Source organism: Dromaius novaehollandiae, chromosome 2, assembly GCF_036370855.1.
Source record: "Dromaius novaehollandiae isolate bDroNov1 chromosome 2, bDroNov1.hap1, whole genome shotgun sequence".
In the NCBI taxonomy this organism is placed as follows: domain Eukaryota; kingdom Metazoa; phylum Chordata; class Aves; order Casuariiformes; family Dromaiidae; genus Dromaius; species Dromaius novaehollandiae.
Genome location: NC_088099.1, coordinates 80,833,437 through 80,857,592, shown reverse-complemented (window position 1 = coordinate 80,857,592; position 24,156 = coordinate 80,833,437). Strand labels below are relative to the sequence as shown.

The 24,156-nt window shown below is 38.0% G+C and overlaps 2 protein-coding genes across 3 annotated transcripts; one reads left to right on the top strand and one right to left on the bottom strand.

The window, feature by feature from the left end:
• Window positions 1-186: 186 nt before the first annotated feature.
• On the bottom strand, window positions 187-8,662 carry CCT5 (chaperonin containing TCP1 subunit 5). Its single transcript, XM_026099287.2, has 11 exons — window positions 8,424-8,662; window positions 7,686-7,746; window positions 7,435-7,599; window positions 6,778-6,976; window positions 4,992-5,184; window positions 4,006-4,155; window positions 3,552-3,671; window positions 2,942-3,127; window positions 1,861-1,998; window positions 1,397-1,577; window positions 187-474 (listed from the first exon to the last, which is right to left on the bottom strand). Exons 1-11 carry the CDS (start codon window positions 8,526-8,528, stop codon window positions 347-349), a joined length of 1,626 nt encoding a protein of 541 aa, XP_025955072.1. The 5' UTR covers window positions 8,529-8,662; the 3' UTR covers window positions 187-346.
• A 96-nt stretch (window positions 8,663-8,758) lies between these two features.
• Window positions 8,759-23,175, top strand: ATPSCKMT (ATP synthase c subunit lysine N-methyltransferase). 2 transcript variants are annotated; one of them, XM_026099288.2, is made up of 5 exons: window positions 8,759-8,876; window positions 9,434-9,717; window positions 12,231-12,368; window positions 13,470-13,520; window positions 17,491-23,175. In XM_026099288.2, the coding sequence occupies exons 1-5, from the start codon at window positions 8,849-8,851 to the stop codon at window positions 17,686-17,688; spliced, it is 699 nt and encodes a 232-aa protein (XP_025955073.2). In that variant the 5' UTR covers window positions 8,759-8,848; the 3' UTR covers window positions 17,689-23,175. The 2 variants fall into 2 exon arrangements, with proteins under 2 accessions (XP_025955073.2, XP_025955074.2); XM_026099289.2 differs by lacking the exon at window positions 8,759-8,876 and adding an exon at window positions 8,905-9,213.
• Window positions 23,176-24,156: the final 981 nt, after the last annotated feature.

Sequence of the window (24,156 nt, the reverse complement as noted above, 5' to 3'; positions counted from 1 at the left end):
CACTTCCATTACTGAAGAGTTGCAGACCTCTTCAAATGAGCACCTATGGGATTTGCTCACAAGCAGCTATAGTGAGCTGCAGGAGCAATGGAAAAGGGCCTATGATATTCTATTTTGAATAAAGTGTTTCCTATGAATACGTACATCCATTTAGGAAAATATGCAATGATACTTCTTAAACAGGTCTTGATACCACAAGTGCTGAATCATGTTTTATTTCCAACAATTACCCATTACAATATATGAAACAAAAAGTGTCAAAAATAAATAGCTGAAGATTAAGCATCAGAATCCTGCCATCTTCGCTACTGCTGTGAACCCCTTAATGTTTCTTGTTTTTCAGCCTTCACTCTTCAGATTCTCCTGGTCTACGAATATCATCAATCTTCAGAATCATTCTAACAACTTGAGTAGCCAGGGAAATCTGTTGTTTCTTACCAATCAAAGTTTCTATAACATGCTGCTGCTTCATATCTGCCAAACGAAAGAAGAAGAATTAGGTACCCTCCTTAAAACTAAAGATAACATTTACCTGACAAAGTCATTTGCTATCCAACTTTAAAGACTGTATTCTAATTATTACTCTTTGCCACCACTGTTGACCAATAAATTGTATAAATGAGAGTTTTAAGGTCTTTGGTAAGAACCCAGACTTACTACATTAAGAAAAATTCTCTTTCTAACTGAGTCCTTCCCCTTTTTCCCCTCTTTCTTCCTTCCTGCATTCATTTTTAGAGGACGGTTTCCATGTAGAAACACTGAAAGAACCCTAAAAGCACAGCGACCACCGGAGAAGTGAAAGTACAGAGTGGCATGAAAGCACAAGCACCTAACAAAAAAAGGCTTATACATTTACATAAACGCAATGCCTTATATTATGTCTCAAAATTTACTACCTTTTTGAAAAAAAGCAGCAGAATAGAAGAATGTGACAAGGATATTTCCAGATGAAAAAAAGTTTTCATATACTGATTTCTTAGTCTGCAACAAACTTATTACAGGTCTATATATGCACACATAGCTATGTGAACAAGACTACCTGGAACTTCTACTGAACTGGATCACTAAAATTACTGTAATTAAAACACAGCCCTCCCTTACCTCACAGTGAGTAATTTTTACTCCTGTACCACAAGATCAGTAGTATCTTCAGCTAATCTTGCAACCAAAAAAAGCGTTCATGCAATTATATTTCTTCACCTGTGAGGCACGCACATATCGCGCCTTCCATTCCCTCCCCCCCCCCCCCCCCCCCGCATTTATTATGACAAGGGACAAGAGTTCGTAACTGAAGTGATGCATAGGTTAAAGAGGGCCAAAAGGCAAAACAGTAAGCCCTTCAAGTTTTGAGAAAAAACCCTTCTGTTACACGCCTTCACCACACTACGCTTCTTACCATTTGTTCCCTTCTGCAAACAATCAATGCCGAGAGCAGGATTATTTTCCTTCACTTGTCTAGCCCGCACTTCAGTCATAGTCTGTATAGGATTCATACCACTGTTCTCAGAAAGTGCCATAGGAATTACCTCCAGGGCATCTGCAAAAGCTCTCATAGCATACTGTTCCAAAGATGGACACTAAGAAAGCAAAATCATATAGCTATTACTACAATGTTAGCAAAAGCAGATTTTTATACTAGTCATAAAACTGTATGTATGATATGCAGACTTTTTCTGGGAAACACATATCTCAGTACCCAAAAGATATTTTTGCAAAACAGGCAAGCAAAACTTTAGCACTGGTTATCAGTGCATGCCAGAAGTTTCCTTAAGATTCACTTTCTGGGAGCTCTTAATTCTTTTTCTTCTTCTCCATGAATTTAATTTTAATTGAAAAAAGTTGTAAAGGTTTCTTTCTTACCTTATCTGCTGCTTCACTGACAGCCAAAGCACAAGAAATTTCAGCTGCACCACCACCATACACAATCCGATTATCACGAACAAGATTTCGGATTACACACAGTGCATCATGAAGAGATCGTTTTGCTTCTTCAATAATCTTAAATTATAAAATAGCATATACTTTACAATATACACAAATGAAGTCTATAAAAAATGTATTTGCTAATACAGAAATAGAAACTGCAAGTTAATAAAAGAATCTCTTAACAGGCCTAGGCTACAGTATATCAAAATAAAGTGTGAGATAGATAGCAGCACACACAATAAAAAAATACACACCTTTTCAATGCAATTTGTTGTATCTATGGATTGAAAATCTCATCATATTAGTTTCTGTAGTTTCAATCTTGCATTTTTCCAAAATAAAAAGCACTTACATTATTATATGCAGGCTGGACTTTGTGTCAACTCCCAACCTTAATAAATGTAGAAGCATTTAGGAACTTACGCTTATCTTTTAAAGAAATAATTTTTCTTTCTCAAAAGCTCTCCTCAAATAAGGGACTATGTTCTTTGTTTCCCATGTTTTTCACTCAAAATAGGACTTGTTCTAAATATAATTTAACACTAACAGTACAACCAGGAACCAAGTATACTGCCATTCAAAATGGTCTTATTCTGGGTTTTTATCTTTTTCTTATTTTTAAAAAAAAAACTAAATCAGAAGATTACATATGTATGTGACGTAACTGACATATAAATATTAAAACCTGATCTGGCAAAAACACTAATGCATCAAGAGTAACCCTTCCATAGGAAGGGCAAATAAGACCATCCACAAATAATTTTGTTTCTGTATTTATGAACTACATGGTCTAACAGCACTGAGACATCATAAAATTTTCATTGAAAAGCATACCATGTGAATCTAGCTGTACCTAACAAACAGTCACTGCTGACTACATCAATCCTCACCCCACCCTGACTTGTACACACTCCAAGTAAAGTTTAAACAGAAGAACGAAAGCATTAACATGTTTCTGAATGAATCTACACATTCAGCAAACAATCAATCAAACATTAGCAACAAATTATCTCACCATTTTATTTCCTCCTCTAATGAAAATGGTCACAGCTCTAGAATTCTGACACTGTTCAATGACAAGCATTTTATCCTTTGTTGTTCCAAAGGAGATCTCTCGGACAATACCAGCAAAACCAAGCTTCTCTGCTGTGAGCTCACAGAAGCGAGGAACGATGCGCCCTCCAGTTGCAATGGCAATTAACTAAAATTAAACAAACATCAATTATTTTGAGAAGAGTTTTTCCTCATGTTTTTGTAACACTTAAAACTAGTGGAAGGGAATTTATCAGATGCCTACTCCAAAAGGTTATTTTCTCATCACTTCAGACGGTATTTCAGGTGATGCCTTGTTTCTGCAGAGCAAAGAATGAGATTAAGAGCAAAAACATTCCTAGTCACGTAGAATTTAATGGAAATATGCACTGACTACAATTACAGATTACAGTCCCATTCATTCTAAGTTCTTCCCACAGACCCCCATTGATTTTTTCTCCAACTAGTATTACTCATACACGTAAGATTACGCAGTTCTCCCCCGAGTCTGAAACAATTTAATAAACTGTATTGATTAAATAACAAACGTATGAGAAACTAGTACAAAGCCTTGTTTCAGAGATTTTACTCACTTCTATTTCAGGTCCACCAACCCAACGAACAGCAGGCAGCTCATTCTGAAGCAGCAAGTGGTTTGCCTCATCATCAAAACCCCACTGGCAAATAGCAAGGTTTGCACCAGTATCTTTTATCTGAAAGCAACGCACAGCATCAGTCTTCTGACCAAAACTTACGACAGAAATAAGAAACAATTTCTCTATGGTTTTAAGCCTCTCTATTTTCTCAAAACACAGTTCTCTGAAAAAGAGTTTTCTGGTATACATAGCGATGAAAGTAAATTTCAAGCCAGGGCTTATGCGTTACTTAAATAAACTTAACTTTCATTTATAGCCTTACTGCTATTTAAAAACATGTTGCCGATCAACGCAATTATTAGCTCATTTGCAAAATAAATCAATTATGCTGTTTTGTGTAAAGCCTAGGAAAACCACAGAAAACAAAAAAAAATACTTCTAAAGACTCTACCTGTTTCACCATCTCTTCAAATTTCTCCTTTTCATATTTCTGCAGTGCCTTGTAATCTTCCACAGATGTTACATCAAGCTTATGCTTGGTTTTAGGCTTAGGTGGTTCAAATGGACAGGTAAGGATTGCAATTTTAGCATCTTTAAGTTCCTAAAAATTAAAAAAAAAAAAAAAAGTTGAATTCTGACCTCAGTAATACACCTCCTTCTGGTACTTGCACAAGACAAAGACACATATTAAAAAAGTAGCAACAGGAGCCATCTTGAAGATCATTTGACTGATTCTAAAGTGACACTAACTAGATCCACATAATTCTATGACAAGTCACATGTCTATTTAACCCACATAAAAGAAATTCCACAACTTCTCAAGATATTGTTCAAGCATGTAACAGTCTTCACCAGTTGTCTCTTTCTTTTTTTAAGCATCAAACCTGTAACTGCATTTCCTCTCCTACTCACAGCGACCATGGAGAACACTACGCATGCTCCTTCTTTGCGGCTACCTTTTATGTTTCAAAAGATGGGTATTTTCTACAAGTCTTTCTTTATAGGATAAAGAACGCAACCTATTAAAAAATATTTTTAGACTTGTAGAAGATCTTATTCTAGACTTGCATGCAACATCCGATACATTTACAGTAGGTGTTAAACTCTGACATAGCTCATGATACTACATTCTACAGATGATTATTTCTGTTTCAGTACAGAACTCTGCACTTGTCCTCACTTAAGTGCACAATAGTATCTTCCCCAAGAACATGGCTCATTTTCTCAAGACTACTTGAATTGTACCTTGGTCTCTCCAACACAAATAATTTAATGCTCCTTTGCCTCTCCCCATTTGAGAAAATGAGTGAAAAAAACAAACCAAATCAAACCATATCACATTTAAATACTTAAGGAATGCTGGGACAGTATTTGAACTGATGTATTTTGAGACAATCTTGTTTAAACCATTACAGTTGACACACACGCATCACTTACTTTAGGCATCTGTGGATGACTGAAATCTTTATCCACAATCACTCCTTTAACCAACTGCGTATCTTCCAGTCTGCCTCCCACTTTGCCTTGTACTTTGATGAGCTCAAAATCAACATCTTTGCGTTCCATATCTGCTACTGTCAGTATCGCATTTACAGCAATTTCTGCCATTTGTCTGTGACAACGGTTAACTCTAGATTTAAGCATAACATAATAAAGTTGCATTATATTTAGATAGTATAGAGTTAGGACAAAGAAAAAAAAATAATTCTATCAATACTGCACAGAAAACGATATAACTAAAGCTTAAGACTTCTGTTCACTGCAAGAGAAAAGTGGTTCTGGATTGTTTGTTCACAAGAATAAAAGAGATGTTAAATATGACAGAAAACAGAACACACAATTTGTCTGTATACTCTTCTTGGAGATATTCTCAAGATGTAGATTTGGGACACAAATGAGCAGAACTAACTTGCTATTAAGAAACATTCAAATCATACAAACACTACAAAACACTCTTATGACACGTCTGCAAAAGAGGCCCTTAAAAAATTACTTGCACATATTTTTTGTATTAACTTACAGAATAGTAGCTTTCACCTTGAGAGGCATCTCACTGAAGAGATGCTATAAACAGCAAACAAACTCCAGAATACTGATGCACTCTCCTTCTATACTCTCCTACACTGATGAAGTCAGAAAAATTTTAACTCTATCTGTATTTGCAAAAAATGCTACAGCTTGAAAGAGGGCAAGTGTGAAACATTATTATTCAGTGCCAGTAAAGTCAGTCAACAACTTTCCATGATTTCTGTACAGGTGATATGATCAAAACACCACAATGGATTGAGATACATCAAGGAAAACAGGAAGGGAAAGGAAGAGACAGAAATGTAGCACTCCCATGCTACCTCCCTACATACTTGAGTGCCTATCACGAGATGCTATGCAACCAGAAACCGCACTTTGCAAAAACCTGTCTACAGCAGTAACTAAAAATGGGAGACATCCATCTCTCTAATTTGCTGCTTTATTCTCTCATCTTTTTGCTATTCCTTACATCCAAGCTCCACAATAGTATCTGAGAAAGCTGTCTAATGCCCAAAGAGCAAAAGACAAAAAACAGTCCCTCCTACCCAAAAATACTAACTAGGAAATGAGACTGGTGCTTATTTAGCATGCAGCTAGCGTGCTAGAATTTGTCTTGAAAGTACTTTTGCAAAGTCTCTGATAGTAGCTGTTTATAACAGTCTTAATACTTACATGAGAACTATACATATTCAACAGAAGAAGATTAAATCACTACTACAGGATCACCCAACTAAAAACATGCTCTTATGGAAGCATAATTCTGAAGTTAATCTCATATTGGCTGGCATGGAGTGACTGAGCCACTGGGAAGCTGACTAACTCCACAGTGAAAAATGCTAAAATGGAAATAGAAACCGGAGCTTTATACCTGTGGTCTGAATTTATATCTACATAAAGAAAAAAAATAATTTGCACTTCTTTTCGTTGCACTGTCGTTGGAAAAACTCTGAGCATACAGTTTTTAGAACTGAGGATCAACAGACACAAGCGAGTTTAAAAAAAAAAAAAAAAAGACCCCATTGAGAAATTGGCCAAAAATCAAGTAAATATGAAAGAACATTTAACAGCTACTCCAATAACATAAATAATTTAATAACACACCAAAACATCAAGTAAAGGTCAGAATTTCTCCTTTCAATTCAAAGTGTTTTTAAGTAAAAAGGTAAGTCTTTTTGTGAACTTTTCATGAACTTACACTTTAGAGCCTAGAGTTGTCTTTGCTGTCTGGATCAGAGGTTCAGTGTTCTGCGGATCAACTGGAAAGCTGTCACTGATTTTGTCTAGATGTTCAATAGCAATGCGAGCTGCCTGCTCATAACCATCTGCTATTCTGATAGGGTGAATACCACGATCTAGTAACTGCTCCGCCTGCTCCAATAATGCTCCAGCCAGAACTATAAAACAAAATTTAAAATAATGTTTACTCTTCCACAGATTGAGGGATCATTTTTAACATATTAAAAAAGCATGCCTTCAGATTTTTTTCTGTTCCCTTCTAACATTTTTAGAAAGAAGACTGTATTATTTCAGTTTAAAAAGAAGCACAAGGGTCAAGGTGGGACAGGAAGAAAGTTATACAAAACCCTCCCCCCAAAACCAATAAACCTGGCTTTGAAAGTAGAGAGGGGACTTTCAACACTAACTTCAAATGTAACCATACTTCAAAACACACAAAACATCTTTCTGATTAAAAGGCTCCTAATATTGGAATTGACAAGAATACTGAAGTGTTAAATATTTAAAATTTTACAGAAATGGTCTATTTACATCAAACATCACCATCTCTGAAAATATTTTAAGAAACTTGATTTTAAAACTGAAAAGTGAAGCTATGTTTAAAATCTTTTCTTACCAACAACTCCTGTAGTTCCATCCCCAATCTCATCATCTTGAGATTTAGACAGTTCCACCATAAGTTTAGCTATCTGGTGATCCACATCCATCATATTCAGAATGGTAGCACCATCATTTGTCACAGTCACCTCACCATCCTTGTCCACCATCATTTTATCCAAACCTAAAAAATTGAAAGCATAAAAAAAAGTTAAAAAAAAAACTTTGAAAAAATTACCAAAAGAGTTATTAAAATTATTTCATTGTTACCATTGGGCCCAAGAGATGTTCTCAGAGTGTTTGCCACTGCCTTTGCTGCCATTATATGAGACTACAAAACAAAGAAAAAATAAATTAAATCATACGTTAAGCTAAAAAAAATATGGAAAGAGAAGTACCTCAAACTTAAATATTATAATTCAACCAGAGGCAGCCAATTGTGAGTGAGAACAAATTAAAGCACCCATATTGCTTTTATGCCAGAAACACCTCGCATGTCTTTTCTTTGCTCACACGGCTAAAGCTTGCAACAGTAGAGGAGCAGCTAGAACGATTTCCTTCCGCGTTCAGAGCAGCAGTAATGCATGCAAATACCATCAGAGATGGAAAACAAATGAATAGCTTTACTCTATTTTTTTAATCAGCATTCAAGCCCCACACGTGCACACAGCGCCGCGGCGGAGGCCGCTGTGGCCTAGCCGCTGCCTGCGGGCCTGGTCTACCCGCGGCCCCTCTCCGCAGCGACACCGGCCCTCAGGCGAGAGGCGCCCCACGAGGAGCCTCCTGCTCGCGGAGGGCGGGCGGCAGCAGCCGCGCTGCGGATGCCCGGCCCCGCAGACACCGTCCTCCATCCCTCTCTGCTCCGCGCGTCCGGGCCGGGGCTAGGAAGGGGTGCGGGGGCACAAGCAGCGCCTCAGCAGGCTCCCCTCCCCCGCCGCCCGGCCACAGCGGCGGCGCGGCCCTCCCCACCAAGGCCCTCGGGCGGGGGGCGCCCGCCCGCCCGCTCACCTTGAGCGCCTCGAGCCCCATAAGGCGCGTCTTGCGCTCCTGGTCCTTGAGGATGAGGAAGGGCCGCCCATACTCATCGAACGCCAGCGTCCCCATGGCCGACATGATGCCCCTGCCTGCCCCAAGCCAAGCCAAGCTAAACTAAACTAAACTAAGCTAAGCCGAGCCGCGCCGCGCCGCAACCGCGCCCAGGGCGCGCTGACGCAACACACTACCCTGTTCGCCGCCCCGCGCCTGCGCGGCATGCACCGCCGCGAAACATTTCACGAGCGGGACCTATCTGGCGCCCCCAGCGGACCTTTCTGGAAGCGGGTGGGGTCTATGCGGCACGGCCCCAGCGCGCTGGGAGGTGCTATTAGGTAGAATACCGCGGGAAGCGCCCTGGCGGTAGGCTCTACCGCTGCAGCGCCAAACCGCCCCTTACAATGCGCATTCAAAAAGCCCCCTCATTAGGTGGTATCGTCCTCCAGTATAAGTATTTCCGTGCGGAAGCCCGCAGCCTGCCTAGCGTGACGTTTTTCGGTAGTGGTGGGGGCGGGGGCGGGGGTCGGCGCCTGCGAGGTGGCACTCGAGCAGGCGGCGGGCGGGAAGGCCTGGCTGGGCCCGTCCGGCGCTGCGCTTTGAGAAAGTTCGTTTGCGCTGAAGGGAGGGCGGCGGGGCTGGTGTTGCCCCTGCGGTGGGCTCCTCCCGTCGAGCGGCCCGCTCAGCGGCGCGGGGCGGCAGGCACCGCCTCTGCATCGCTCCTGTCCTGGGCGCGTTGTCCCGCCCCACTGGACGGGAAGCATAAACGGTAACCGCCTCTCTTCTTGGTTATTATTACTGAGTAACTCAGTAGTTTATTTCATCAAAAACAGCATAATAACTTTTCTGTGAGAACCTAAGAATCAGGTCAAGGGATATAAGCCCTGTTGTCCTGCGTTTTTGATCTAGTCTACTGCTTTGTCTCTTAAACAAACATATAATTAAACAGTTTGTGTGAGGAAATGCCCTTTGTTAATGTCTGTCTTTAGGAGGGATGTCGGAAGCCCCACAGAGCGAGACCCCTCCATCAGACGTGCCCATGGGCTCTGAGGATGGCTTGAGAAGAAGGAGCTGGGGGCTGCTGATTACTGGTGGTGTTGGTGGGACACTGGTGGCCTTGTATGCTGTCGTCACCCCGTTCATAATGCCAGCGCTGAGAAAAGTTTGCCTGCCTTTTGTTCCCGCAAGTTCAACTCAGATTGAAAATGTCCTGAAAATGTTACAGAACAGAAGCGGCTGTCTGGTTGACATTGGTAGTGGGGATGGCCGTATTGTAAGTTGTGGAGATACGCTTCCTTCTATATAATCTGTCAAAAAAAGGGCGAATGCCACTTGCGAATGGCTTCTATTGTGTACTGTGTTTTCTCATAATTATGAATATCTTGTCTCTGTCATTCAATATAATGTAAATGCACAAAGCCAGGAAAGATCTGCATTTGATTTACATAAGTAACCAGCATTTTTGTTCCAAGCTTGCCTTCAGCTTGACAAGGTATCATACAAAACCATAACTTCATCCTCTTGGCTGGAGGGGACTGTACAGTGTGCCTTCACTTAGTAATAGTTCCTAAAGAGCTGTGATTCCATGTACGTTTATAGCTGCAGTAGGTGAGGCTGCGAGTTTAAACAGGGCTTGAAGCAGAGTAGGAGAGATCACAACTGAAAACTTACGGAGCTGCTGCTCTATGTTGGTTATAAAGGTGGTAGAAGAATAAGAAAGTGAGGAACAAACAACAGATTACAAAATAAAAATCACTGTATCCTTCAAACTGTAGTTTTCACACCTTGTGTACTTTGTACGGTGCTGACTGCCTCGTTTTAAAATGGGTATAGTAAAGTGAGAATAATTTCAAAGAGGAATGATAATTACTGGAGGTGTGGAAAGGCTTCTGTACTGAGAATGATCAGAATGTCAGTATAAAGTCTAGTTGAAGGATGCTTCCATTTGAAAATGATGATGCAGAGGAGAAGGTTTTGCTGGCCTCACATGTTTTCAGTATTACAGCAGTTGTTTGTCAGTGTCAGTGTTTATGCAGAAATACTAAGATTTTCTTCCAAGTAAAGCAAGCTATTCTGTGATTGAACTCAAGAACTTACTGTGGTGACCCTTGGTATAAATAGATTAAAAAAGAAATTAGGGAGACTTGGGAAGAAAGATAATGATAGCCAAAGTGATACTGTGTTTTCAGGGTATTGTCTAAACTCTTTGTTGAAAGTGCTGGTGAGGGAGGGTTTTGCAATGAATGGGCTCTTCTCTGTACCTGTCATATTTTGTGTAGTGTTTTCCAGCCATGTGCTTGTAGTCAGTTTTAGCAACAGGAGGGTGGACTGAATGAGCTTTTGATAGGAGCACGTAAGATAGTTTTTGTATGTTAGTGTTGTCTGTGTTTCATGTGAATGAGTCAGCTGTTCGTTCAAGCTGAAAAGTTTGATTTGGAAATCAGTTCTATGAAGGTGGCTTTGGAAGGAGCTGTGCCCAAGTAGGACCAGTAGAAAAGTATCTAGATAAGAAAGCTGAAATTTATGATGCCCTGTCTACTTTGCATTCTGACTGACTTCCACCTGATCCACCTAATTTTGACTAGGTACTGATTTTATTTATGGGTGATGAAATAGAGACTGAATTCTACTCTGAGAGTCAGGTGCCTAAAATTGTATGCAATGATGCTTCGTGTTGCCTTTGAGAATTTATCCTCAAATTAAGTTGAGCTTGTGTTCTTATACTTTCAAATGCTTAGCATTTTTTCAGGTATAATTTGTAAATAAATATGAATATATCTTTATTTCCAAACATAGTAAAAATGTCAGAGTTTTCTAATATATTTACAAATGCTGAGCGCATGATGGAAAAAGCATTTTTTTTAATAATTAGTGTGAAACACACTGTGCCGTTGATACAGTTTGAGAATTTTATTTAAAAATATTTACTTCCTCCTGACTCTACCTTGCCTATTCTGTAATTCGTAATTAATCAGGCTTTTCCTGAATAATACTTTATGGTAACCTTTCAAATGACTTAAACTTAGACTTTAATGTTTCTACTAACTGATGCCTTTTTGTTTTCTGTTTTCCTTGGAAAAAATTCTGAAAAATAACCAGTATTAATCTGCAGTTTGGAGACAGTTGCTGTACAGTTTAACAATTCCAGATACTAAGATCTTAATTTAAATGGGTGCATTTGAAAATCATCTTGTATTATTTCAGTTACTTTTTGCCATTTAAAATATATATGAAGTGAGAATTGGGAGAAAGCTGTATTGTGAGAGATATTTTTATGAAGGTCAACTGTTTACTTTCATGCTCTTTTCTATTAGTAGGTCATTTTTGCACTGTTCAGAGGCCTCTCAAATGCCTACCTGCTAGTGCATCTGCAATAAGCCAGGTGCTTTAATTTTGAATTTTGGGCATTTTTGCTTGTGTGTTTTGTGATTGCCTTTATGGTCAGCTTCAAGGTACTGCCATGAGTATGTTAAACCAAACTTTTATATAGATTACAGGCATGCTACAAGCTTACAGCTTAGTCCTGTGAAGATTTAAGTGGTTCGTTTTGTTCCTATGAATAAATCTATTAATTTCAATATGACTAGTCATAATAGTAATATGTAGTTTGAGCTTTTGTTCACTTGTACTACCAGTGTGTTTGGAATTGAAATCTGAGCAAGTGACTTGCAAAGTGCATTCCATTGATTTCTATTGTAAATAAAATTATCCCCTTTCTCCTGTTCAGACTAACATATATTCTAGCACATTCTCTTCCGGAATGAAAGTTCCTTTCTTTCTTTGTAGGTGATAGCTGCTGCGAAAAGGGGATTCAAAGCTGTTGGTTATGAATTAAATCCCTGGTTAGTCTGGTACTCCAGATACCGTGCCTGGAGAGATGGGGTACATCAGAACACCAAATTTTATATTTCAGACTTATGGAAGGTAGGTGGTGAAATGCATAAGAATGAATGAATGAATTTGGGATGTCTGGATGTCTGAGGAGTTTTCTGTAATTTGGAGATAATTCAACTAGAGTGCTTTCAGCCACCAGATGCTTCCTTGGCCTTAAAGCACTTAAGTCCACAGCAACTAGGCTTACAGCACAATAAATAGCTTTGCTGGTTTTGTGCTTCTGTGACATGTGCTGTCCTTTGAGACTACTCTCTGTATGGTAAAGGCTACTTGAGAATACTGCCTCATACTTTTATGTGGTGAATGATGTGGGTTACTGTAATACCTAGCTTCACTGAAAGTCATCCACCTAATGCGCAAGATCACTATCTCGTTTGACACTTCATTAGATGTATGCTCTTTTGTAACTGCAGCTCTTGATTTTGAGCATTGCTCTAAGATCACTATTGCATACATGTAACTGAGAATTTTTTGACATGTTCACTCATTTGTATCAAAATTGCTTTTTAAATGAGACTTATTTTTCCACCATATTTATGCCTGCCTTTCCCCTGCTACTCCTATTGAAGTTTTTTTAATGACATCTTGTAATGGGCCAAGCGGATACAAGAAACTTGGCAGGGGGAGTATGAATGTATTGTTTTTAATCTTTTTTCAGAGGCAAGCATGGAAGACTTCTGACCGAACTAGGAAAAACCTAGCCATTGGAATGCCTAGGAAGTTTTAAATCTAGCCAGCACTTAACAAAAGGGGGGTAATCTTAAAACATTCCTAATTTTAACGTATGTAGGAGTGATAAAAGAAACTTACCTACAAGGTTTTACTCATGGCTATCTTCTGAACTCTGTGCGTGTCTGAATTGATTTTTGCTTGTGTGCTACTGGGATTCATGCCAGATTCTTGACCAAGTAGTAAAAGCTTTCTGCTGCTGAGCGATGTAAGCTATCTTGCATAGGGAAATTTGTGATGTAGACATGGTATGGGATCTCCTTTCTTGTTTTTGATCTTAAGCCCAAGGATTAGTTTGAAAAGAATGTAGCTAAAGGCACTGGGGAAAGGATGGTACCAAATCTTCCAGTTATATATGCTAATTCTCTTTGGGACTTATACGCTCTCTTTTTTTTTTAATAGGTTTCTTTTTCGCATTACACGAATGTTGTTGTTTTTGGGGTACCTCAGATGGTAAGTTTTACTATTTTTTCATCGTCTAATTGTTTTAATACCAAGACATTCAGTGTTAGCAGACCGATTATAAAAAATGAATCAACCTAGAGAATGGCAAAGGTAGTTAGTACCAGTATTTTGATATATTTCATTATTGCAAACTAATATTCATGATAAAACCTGGTACAGCTTGTAGCAGTATGCAGAGTGGAGCTCTAAAAATGTAAGTATGCATTTGAGATGCAGGAGGTCTAGATTTTAATGAAATTCAGAACCAGAGTGAAAACTGCTGTGCTTGTCTTTAGTTGCTTGGGAAGGTGATTGGTTCTTGAAAAATTTGTCTTTTCATATTGAAAAAATGAGAACTTTGCAGAGAGAGGATGGAATGGGAAATTGGTTACAGCTGATTTCTGTGAGCTACTTAGGGAAAAGAGTATTGAACTTCACTTACATTCTTCTCTGAAATCTGGATCACCCCAAATAGTCTAGCAGCTGATATGTTAATCCTTTCTTGCCTGGGATAGATTAGGAGGGGTTAGGAAGGGAGAGAAATACTTCTAATATATTTGATAGAATACAAGTACACAAATCCTTTGCTTTTTGGCAAGGCTTTGTAGGAAGGGACACATCTCTTGCGTAAATGCATTGTTCAAAACTGCTGTGGAAATTGTGTTGCCAAAAGACTGCTTCTATGGTATAATAGGCACAATTAGTCAGGTTTTATTTTCATCTTGGCTTTCAGCTTTATCTGGTTTTCTTTTCTCTTTCTACTAGAAGGTAAAAGAGAAAAGGGAGCATCTTAATTATTTAAATTTTCTAGATGTTTTAATTCATTCTTAGAATCTTTTATACAGTTTGAATGCATATGGATGAGTGAAATGGAAATATTTTATATCTATTTCAGTATTGCTTCTTTCCATCTGAAGGCAGATGTTTTTGTGGGATGAAATGGGTGAAGAGCTTTATTGATACTATACCATACTGTTTACTCTGATAATATTTCTGTAATAAAAACGGGAAGGTGCAACAAGAAATGTAATAATGCTTCCCTACTCTGCAGTTTTTTCTTTAATAGCAGTGCAAATGAATACTTACCCAAGATTCAAATTATAACTCATGTGAAAACAGAAGTCAATGCATTTTTTTTTAATACTTCTGTAGTTGGCATATTAGCAAGAACTATTATGCTAGCTATGTTCCAGGTGTTCTGCAGAGCTGAGTATCATGTGCTTTTTGGTTGGACATCCAGGAGAGGATGATATTTTTGAAGCTCCCATCACTGGGATGTTTCTTAAAAGTATGGAATGTTTGGTTGTTTGATTTTGACAAGGCTGTAGTGCAGTAGTTGTCTTTGAAGCATCTAATTTGAGGGGAGTTGGTGCACCCTTGCTGTATTGAGTGATATCAGATTTGCTCAGTGGTTCATTTGGTGAACAAGATAGGAATTTGCAGTCAGAAATTCTGCAGCTGTACTGAGGGCAGGAGTGCAGATGAAGACAGACACTCCAGTAAAGCAGAAATAAATACCCTGGAAAAATGCAAACAAGCTTAGTAGGCATGTTGTGTAAACTTAAAATTAATGGCCTGAAACGGGGAAAATTAATAACGATTATGTGACTTGATATGATAAAAGGAGTAGCTACAGGTCTCAGAATAATTTTACTTCAGTAAATTCAGTAAATATTAGGTTAGATTCTTCTGATTTTAAAACACAAACAAACAGAAACCCCTCTCATAAATGTAATAGACCCAAACATATGAACTACTGTGTTTCACGAGAATTAAGTTTGCTCATAATCTCCTTTAAATTTACATTGGAAGTTGTGGGTGCTTAGCCTCCTGAGTGATTAAATTGATTTTCTAGAAACTAATGCATTATTCTCTTCTATTGAGGGCAATAGGTCTTTTTAGCTTATTTAATAATACTAATCTGGTTTGATGCTGTCACACTGTGCTTTTATTTCACATCCAAGGTTAGCTTACAAAGCTTGGATTTATTGATCTTCAGAGAAGGCTGCAAGACCTCTTTGTTCTTGCAAGCATCTGGGTTGAGGTGGGTTTGAGTCATTGAAGAGAGAATTTTTTGTTCTGTGTAGGATCACAGAGTTCTTACCAGGTGTTGATGTTTGTAACTTCTGTTGTATTTTAACTGTATAAGTACTGTACAAAAGGTCTACAAAATTTTCAGTTTAGTAAATATTAAAAAGTGATTAAAAATACAATATGATTACAACAGCTAATGTTAATAAGATTTAGGTTAAGACCTTCCTTTGACTTTGGTTCAAGGATACAGTTCCTCTTGGCTGAGCTATTAATAAACTTTTCTAATTTGAGTTAATATAGACATGAGACATCACCAGTCTTCATAATTATTGATTAAAAATTAGGCTAGGTCCATATTTGTGAACTGTATCAATTTCCTTAACAACTTAGTCCTTCCTTGTCTGGTAACAGTATGAGTGGTACCAAAGTGGTCTTATTTTGTGGTCTCCTGTTTTGAGATACCAAAGTAGTCCAATTTTTCTAGTTTATTTAAGGTACGGTAGCAAAAATGTTTAAAAGCATTTGCTGTATGGACAAAATCAGAGCACAGGATACTTAGAATATGTATATATTCAGATGTAACTCTCTTGCATATTAGATCTATGAATATCATTTTCCTAAAAATAATTTATTGTAAGCTTACATTTAGTGATGGTAGGATGCTTCATCAAAGGTACACCCTGCATGTATGTGATCGTGGAAGCTGTGTCCAGCCTTTGGAAATATGTTTTTTTCATTCAGTCTTATTTTCTGGTATGTTCTGTATTTTTTTGGTGTGTGTGTGTGTGTGTTGTTGTTTTCTTTTTTTTTTAAACTGTGTGCTTCATCACTTAAATTGAACTGTATTTGTAGTTGTAAATAATTGTATGTTATTGCTGTGATATCGAAGTAAATAGATTTTAACATGTATTAGAAGTAATTTGCAGAACGTTGCTGCCGTAATTCCTCCCTGCTACCATTTGTAGAATAAAAGGAATTCCAAATGGATGCACTCTGATCTACTTAAGCATAACATCAGTCTTTTCCAAAGAACGAAAATGACTAAAATCTATCAAGCTTCATTTTTCAGAACATAATCACTTTCTGGAGTTGGAAAGAAATTCCTTTGAAATCTAGATGTGTTAATTCATTTTTTCACTTAATCCATACCAACACTTTTGAAGTATTTATTGGAGATAGAGTATCTGACTCGGGCAGGGTGTTGCTCTGTTCTGGCAGAGTAATGAATATTTCCCTTGTATTTTCCCTCTGCTTAACTTTTGTAAATGGAGGAAAGCTAGGCTGAGTAGGTCTTCAGCCAAGCAGAGCTGCGCAGTGGTACATGCTCTTCATACAGTATTACTGCAGTGACTTATGTGTGTATGTCAACAGACAGGAGCCAAAAAAGCTCAAATTCTGTAGTACTAACACGTACTTTATCATTCAGTGGCACCAGACAGTTTCTTGGGTTTGAACATAAGAAGTGTCGTGTGTCCCAAGATCCGCCATGGGGTAAACTGGAAATCACAAGAGACATTGATCTTTGAGTATGACACAGTGGTTCATGCAACTTGTGATGTAGTTAGAAAGTATACAAAAAGAGTTTAGCCCCATGAATTTATAGAGAAAGAATCCCAGTAGGGAAAATTGTGAACTGGAACTTGCAAAGGCTTTCTTTAACGTCTATTTTTTTTTAAGCTAAGGGATTATCTACTATTCTTGATGCAATTTTTAAAACTTAGTTAAGAATTTTTGATCTCAGAGTTCAGAGTATAACAGTCATTTTCTAGCTTGAGATATTCTTTGTCAATGCATCAAAGCTAGAATATATATCATGAAAGTTGTCCTAAAATTGTTTTTAAAACTTCTTTAAACTTTGGACTTGTCTTGAATGCTTGAATTAGGTTCTAAAGAGAATGCTTCTGTGTCGTACTGCTTCTGAAAGCCTTTTGTTTTTTCTCCACAGATGCCACAGTTGGAGAAGAAGCTGGAAGAAGAGCTTAAGTGTAATGCCAGAATCATTGCCTGTCGTTTTCCTTTCCCTTGCTGGATCCCAGATCATACTATTGGAGAGGGAATAGACACTGTGTGGGCCTATGATTTGAAAACTTCTAATGGATGTGAAACAAAATGCTTGAAAATGACACCAAGGACAGAATTCTGAAAATCTAATTTGTTTTGTATCGAAATTTTCAGCTTTGACCTCATCTCTTAGAAGATGAGATTAAGGCTATATGGTGAATATGTATCTATTATATACTGGAGTTATAAAGTAACACTGAAGTGTGTTACTTTATTACCTGAAAAAAATTAAAGATTAGTGAAATGTGTAGTTAAAGGAGTCTCTGTAGTTGGTGAAAATTATGAAAGTTTTATAGAAATAGAGAACTTCAGTACTGAAAATGAGATAAAGTCACTACTGTTGAGTGGAGCATATATAAGTTAAAATGTTCTACTTGACTGTCTTAAAATATATGTTCTTTCTGGTCTTACTTAGCATCCATTATTGGTGATCAAGTGATGTGCAAGTAGCTGCTCAAATGAGCAGTTGTTCCCAAATGTTTTCACCAGTTAAGCTAAATGGGCATGATGCTGCACTTCCTGTTTGGCCAAGAGTTACATATATCAAATGGCGATGCAGACTGAATATAATGACGGCACTGATGGCTTACACTTCAGCTTCGAATATTTGCGTTTTAAAGGTGTATATTCTTTCATTAGCACAAGTGCTGTCTTTGATTTATATTAATGTATTTTTATTTAACTTATAACATGGAGACAAAACTCCAAAAGTGAGCTCTTAAGAACTCTTACTGATATAAGCCTTTGCAAATGACCATGATTTTTTTTCATGTCTCTGATTCAGAAAAGGTCTCAAAAGTCCTACATGACAGTAAAGTGCCGCTGCTTCTGCTTGCTCAGACCTTAGGTAAAGTATGCGTGAGAGCTGCTTGCTTGGGTGTGTCATGAAAGCCTCCGCTTCCAGAGGCAGCTGGTCTGGCTAGCTTGGTTAAATCTGATTAGATCTGGTCTAACTTATTGCCAAGGAGGTCCTCAGTCAAGCTTTTTCCCCTTCAGCTTTTCTGAGCTGTATCATCTGGTGAGATCTCCTAAACTTACGGCATCACTGCATGGTCTTTGCTTGCAAGTGATGCAAGCTCTTCCTGTAAGCCTCATGAAGTTCAGCAAAGGAAGACTAACAATTCTGTACCTGGGATAGAATAACCCATGCAGCAGTACGGATTAGGCACCACCTAGGTGGAAAGCACCTTTCTAGAAAAAGACCTTGGGATCCTGGTTGGACAACAGATTGTGTGAGCCAGCAGCCATGATCAAGGCCAAACCGATACTGGGCCATGTTAGCAGGTAAGGGACGTGATTGTTCCCTCTTTTCAGTGCTTGCAAATCTGCATCTGGAGTAGTGTTCTGTTTGGGCTTCACAGTGCAAAAGAGACCTTGACAGTCTGGAGTGAGTCCAGTGGAGGGCTATCAAGATGGTCAGGGAGTTGGAGCACATGTTATTCAGGGAGAGGCTGAGAGAACTGGGTTTGTTCAGCCTTAAGAGAAGGCTGGGAGGTGGGCAAGGAATCTTAATTGTTGTCTTTCTCCTGTACCTACTAGGAGGGTGCAGGGAGGAGACAGACTGTTTGTGGAGGTGCATAGAGATAAGACAAGAAGGGAAATTTTGATTAGACACTAGGGAAAATGTTTTCACTGTTAGAGTAGTCAGACATTTGAAAAGGTTGCCCAGCAAGGCTATGGGACCTCCATCTCTGGAGTTATTAGGAACTTGACAAGGCCACGAGCAGCCTGCTCTGAGTTGGCCTTGCTTTAGAGGTTTAGACCAGGTAATTTTCGAAGATCTCTCCCAACCTGTTGTTTTGTAGTTTTACAATGTTGATGGTAGAAGGTTTCTTCCTCCATCTTGGAGATCTTTGGGGTTATTTTTGTCTTGTAGCAGTCTGCTTACTTGGTCTTTTCATTGGTTCCCAGCTGAAGTTTGCCTGTCTTCATATATTAAGTTAGTCAAAGTTATGTAATAGCCTCCTGCAGCCCCAGTTAACATAAAGGCTGTTATGCAGTGACCATGAGTTGGTTAGATCTTTGCATATGACATCCATACTGCTAAGCTAAAACAAGTCAAGTAAAAGTGACCTGCTAGGCAACTGTTATGTTAGTACAATTAAAACAAGCCCAGACCAAGAGCAGTGCTGAAACCCTGCTCTGTCAGGTCAATACAAAGCCAGTGACATTTTACTAGTCCATTGCAAAGTCGTATTTGCTGGGCTACAGTATGTGACCAGAGAAGTTAGATGTTCTTTGGGGTGTGTAATCTACATTTACACTTGTACCCAGCTTTTTTTTATTATTATTTTTTGTTTTAGTGGGGGCAGGCAGGAGCATTTAAAGTATAAATCTACACTGAGGAATTGAAAGAGAGCAGTAGAATTGCGTTCTTCTCATGTTGTTTACAGGGTAGGAGAAGAAAGGTGCAAACATAACTGGTCTGGATACTGCAAAGGAAAATCGTTTCCGCCTCACATGGCAAGGCACAAGTATAAATGTGGAGACTGTATGTATTGAAGAACACTGGTTACTGGTAAGCAGTCTCTTATAACCTTTGTCTTTTGTTTATATGGACTGTCATTTCACTGCAGTATAACATAGAAGTTCTTATAGAATTATAGTAAATTCCACCATTACTTAAGGTTTATAAATAATAACACAGTGACAGAACTGGGCTACAGTAACTGTCTAAAATGTCTGGATTTACTTTAATATCCCAAAGCCATAAAACTGGAACCTGAGACAAAGTGTGAAATTTTTCCTGTTGAAAAAGACCATACAAAGGGAAAACTAGCTAATTAAACCAAGAGTTCTTCCCTGAAAGATTATAAAGAGGAAAAAGAAGCCAAAGATCCTGATCAAGTCGGTTGACTTGTCTGCAGTATGGTGCTTTGACCGAGTTTCTACTGCTTACTTTCACTGAAGTTAGTTTGCAAGAAATGAAGCAGATCTTTAAGTTTTCCCCGATGTTTGACTTCATATGTTTGTCTACTGTACTGTCGTTTGCCTGCTGAAAGGTAAAATTGAATACATAATAATAGAAGTGTGTTATTTAGTTATTACCTGTCTCTCTGGAAATACTGATTGAGGTGACTGAGACAGAATGAATGACACACAATAGCCTGAGCTTTAGGAACACTCAATGCTGTCCTAAAGGCAAGGAGAAGCTTTTGAATGCTCTTAAAATAAAGCAGAGGACTATTTCTTGTACTGGGCATTTTCTTTTGGCAAAGGCCTACATTGGACAGTGGTCCATACGTTCTGTATTCCTTGTTAGATAAAGAGATAAACTATATTTGCTGTTGCCATGGCTGAAGTGTGAAACAAAGCAAATTGCTCGGATTTTCTCAGGGTGACTAGGAAAGCATTTTCCTGTTATGCTATCCTCAATTTTTTGATCACTTGTTGTGTTCATTTAGTAGTGTGCTGGTTTAAGTACTTAATTGTGACTTCAGTTATCACTGTATGGATTATTGAGTCGTTCACTTTCAACTGCTGTGGTAATATATAATGATTTCATTGATGGGCAGCTTTAAAGTGCAGATTTGTTTCTTCATCTGAACAACCAAAAAGCCCTAGAGAACTGAGTTAATCAAATTACAGTGTAGGTCTGAAGCCACGAGAAGGAAACCTCTAAGCTAAATGTGCTGCTCAATACCAAAGTAATTCAGTACACAGGAAAAAAACAACCAACCTCAATAGTTTATCTTCATTTACAACTTCAGGTAGAATCGCTTGCCTTTTGGGAGCTACTTGTTTTATTCCATCTTTGCCCTACCAGATTTTAGCAAAAAGTTGCTACATTGCTGAATGAGTAATGCTTTCCTGAAGTATTCCAGAATTGGATCTGGCTGAAAATAAAATGAGTCAGAGTTCTTTAGGAATGAGACTTAAAAATTATTTTTTTTTTCCTTCAGACAAATTATGTCTCTATGGGCTCTGTGGTGGAAGCCTCACAATAATCTCAGCCAAGTTTGTTCAGATTTGCTTGTAAAAGTTTTTATTTATTTTGTGGGCTTTAGGCATTTCCCGATTAGTGTGTTGAAGTTCCTGGCTTATCCTCTGGAGTACGATTATATGCTGTGAATTAATCCAGTATTGCTCCAAGGAACTTAGTCCTCTGTCTTTCAACTGCTGTTTATTTCTGATTCATGAGTTGCAGCCAGGTGAGAAGATAGAGAATCAAGTTTAAAATGAAGTACTCCATTTTGCAAGTCAGTTGAAAGAATATCATCTGTGGAAAATGGTTCAAAAGCCCAGGGTTAGGGAGAGTCTATCTTTAATGAAGGACACTTCTCATGAGGCATCAGATCTCCTGATTTCTGCATACATTTCATAAGTAAGAAAGATGAGCTTTGCTTTGCTCATGTGTGTTTACTTTAAAAATTATCACTGCATTACTGTTCTGAGAACCAGAAAGGAAGCAAATAGAGGTGGTGCCTTGTTTGTCTTTTATGTTCTGAGCTATGGGGAGAAAAGAGGAAGGGAATCTTACGGTCCGAATATGGTAGTTGCAACTATTTCCGAAGCAATTCTACAGACTTGCATCTCAGCTGTATTTCTTGCTAGGTATGTACATGCATGTTAAGGATGGGCTGTGGATGAACATTCACTCAGCTCAGAAGTGAATTCATGGCTGATATTCTTAAATTTGAATGAATACTAACTTGATAGATCAAGTCAAGCTTCTGTAGTTCCACTTTACATGATGGCTTATAAATATTGAAGAATTATTCAAGAAGGAACATGAATCCTTCAAATTGATTGAAGAGTGCAGCCTAACACCAGAATTAATGTTCATAAGTACTGCTTTAACTTTAGTTTTCTTCTATGCTTCTAAAATTTGCATGTCTCTAGTTTTATAATGTAAATATGCTTTATATTATAAACTTTATATTTTTAGAAGTAATTTATGATTGTACACATAGAAGTTCTTGTTGATTTAAAAAATAAACTAAAAAGTGCCCTCCCTCCAAGGTTCTAAGGCTAACTGTTAGAAATCACCCTTGACTGTCAAAGCTGCATAATTTCCACTATTTTTCTTTGTACAGTAATCTTTCTGTTCATCCTTGTATGCTTTACTGTGGATACTCTTAAATTAATAATTACCATTTTCCCCCTCATTCTGTGTTTTCTGAATTCTGTCTCTTAAAAAGCACCACATTTGTTTTTTTTACCAATGATTCTCTGATTTACTTCTATTTTTTGTATTCTTTTTACAGTTTGACTATATCTCTTCATAGATTCACCTAAGGTTCTCATTTCCTTTTGTTTTCTGTAAACTGGTTTCCTTTTTTCCAGCTAACCATGCAGAAGACTATGTCATAGGAATGTCCTTTTTGCTGACATTTTAACATGCGTTTTACTAACCCACTTGGTTTATTTAGCATTCTGTATGCTGGCATAGCATGACTTTTGTGTCAGTAAATAAAATAAAAACACACCCACCGATATGGCAGATTGAAAAACAGCCTCCTTCTACAATAATTCTGACTATTTAGTAGTTGTAAGTATTTAATTTTACATTATTATTATTATTATATTTCATCACTTGGCAAATGAATATAGGCTTTTTGTCCATTCAGTAGTTGTTTTGGATTCTGGTTATTTGTTCAGGTGGGCTTTTTGCTGAATTCTTTTTCTTAGTATAAAGTGGGGTTTTCTGTTAGAGGCTTTGGTTGAAATGTTGGCCTCATGTTTTTGCTATGTAGTCCTTAAAATCACCACAATACAATCCAGTGAACTACTAGCATTGGTTAAAAAAAAATTAAGTAAAACCTACTCTTAATTAAATGTGTAGGGTTATCTTTCAGCTTACTGTACATGTGTTTTTTAAAAAATAAAGTAGGTTTTTGGAAACCCATATAGAGCTTGTGGCATAACGCTTTGAGGTGAGCAGAGGTCTTCACAAGGTCAGAAGCACTAAATTAGTGGTTTTCAACCTGAGGTTTTTGGGTAGCTTCTGAGGAAATCACAAAAAGTAATTTGAAAAGCAAACCTACTATCAGTAGGTATATATTTGCTACAGATGGTCAAGTCCTTTCACTGGAAAATTTTAAGGTGCCTGAAATAAACATTCGAGAGTCACTGAACTAAAAAAAAAAAAAAAAAAAAAAAAAAGTCACATAAAACAGTAGTTAAATGGAAATAGTTTATCAAAGTGAGATGGGTTTTTTTTCTGTTGTTGCTTGAACTGGGGACCTCTGCAGTATACAAATATATGAGCCTCTGTGCCTTATCTGTTCAGTATGAAGTTATATACTGCACTGTATGAGAGCAATCGCGTGTTTTTGCACATTCCTGTTGCATTCTAATTGATTCTAGCAGTTTAGTTACTCTGTGACAGATCTGGTTTAGAAGTAGAATTGCTTTTTTGTAGGAATGGCTTAAATACAGCATTTAGATTTTCAGAACACCTGATCAGTTGCCTCTTAAGCCTGTCCAAAAAGCCCTTGGACCTCGTGAAAGTTCTTGATGCTGTAATGTCTCCAACTGGCCAAGCCAGAACTCCACTTCCATTGAGCAGAAACGTGCCCAACTCGTGCGTAAATCCTCTTAGTTCTAC

Coding starts and splice junctions, on each gene's coding strand:
- CCT5 (XM_026099287.2), bottom strand. CDS start 8,528: ATGTCGGCCATGGGGACGCTGGCGTTCGATGAGTATGGGCGGCCCTTC. Junction 1,578..1,860: donor TCAGTGAAGCAGCAGATAAG/GTAAGAAAGAAA, acceptor TTGCTTTCTTAG/TGTCCATCTTTGGAACAGTA. Junction 475..1,396: donor TTTGCAGAAGGGAACAAATG/GTAAGAAGCGTA, acceptor TTCGTTTGGCAG/ATATGAAGCAGCAGCATGTT.
- ATPSCKMT (XM_026099288.2), top strand. CDS start 8,849: ATGCGCATTCAAAAAGCCCCCTCATTAG. Junction 12,369..13,469: donor ATATTTCAGACTTATGGAAG/GTAGGTGGTGAA, acceptor TTTTTTTAATAG/GTTTCTTTTTCGCATTACAC. Junction 13,521..17,490: donor TTTTTGGGGTACCTCAGATG/GTAAGTTTTACT, acceptor TTTTCTCCACAG/ATGCCACAGTTGGAGAAGAA.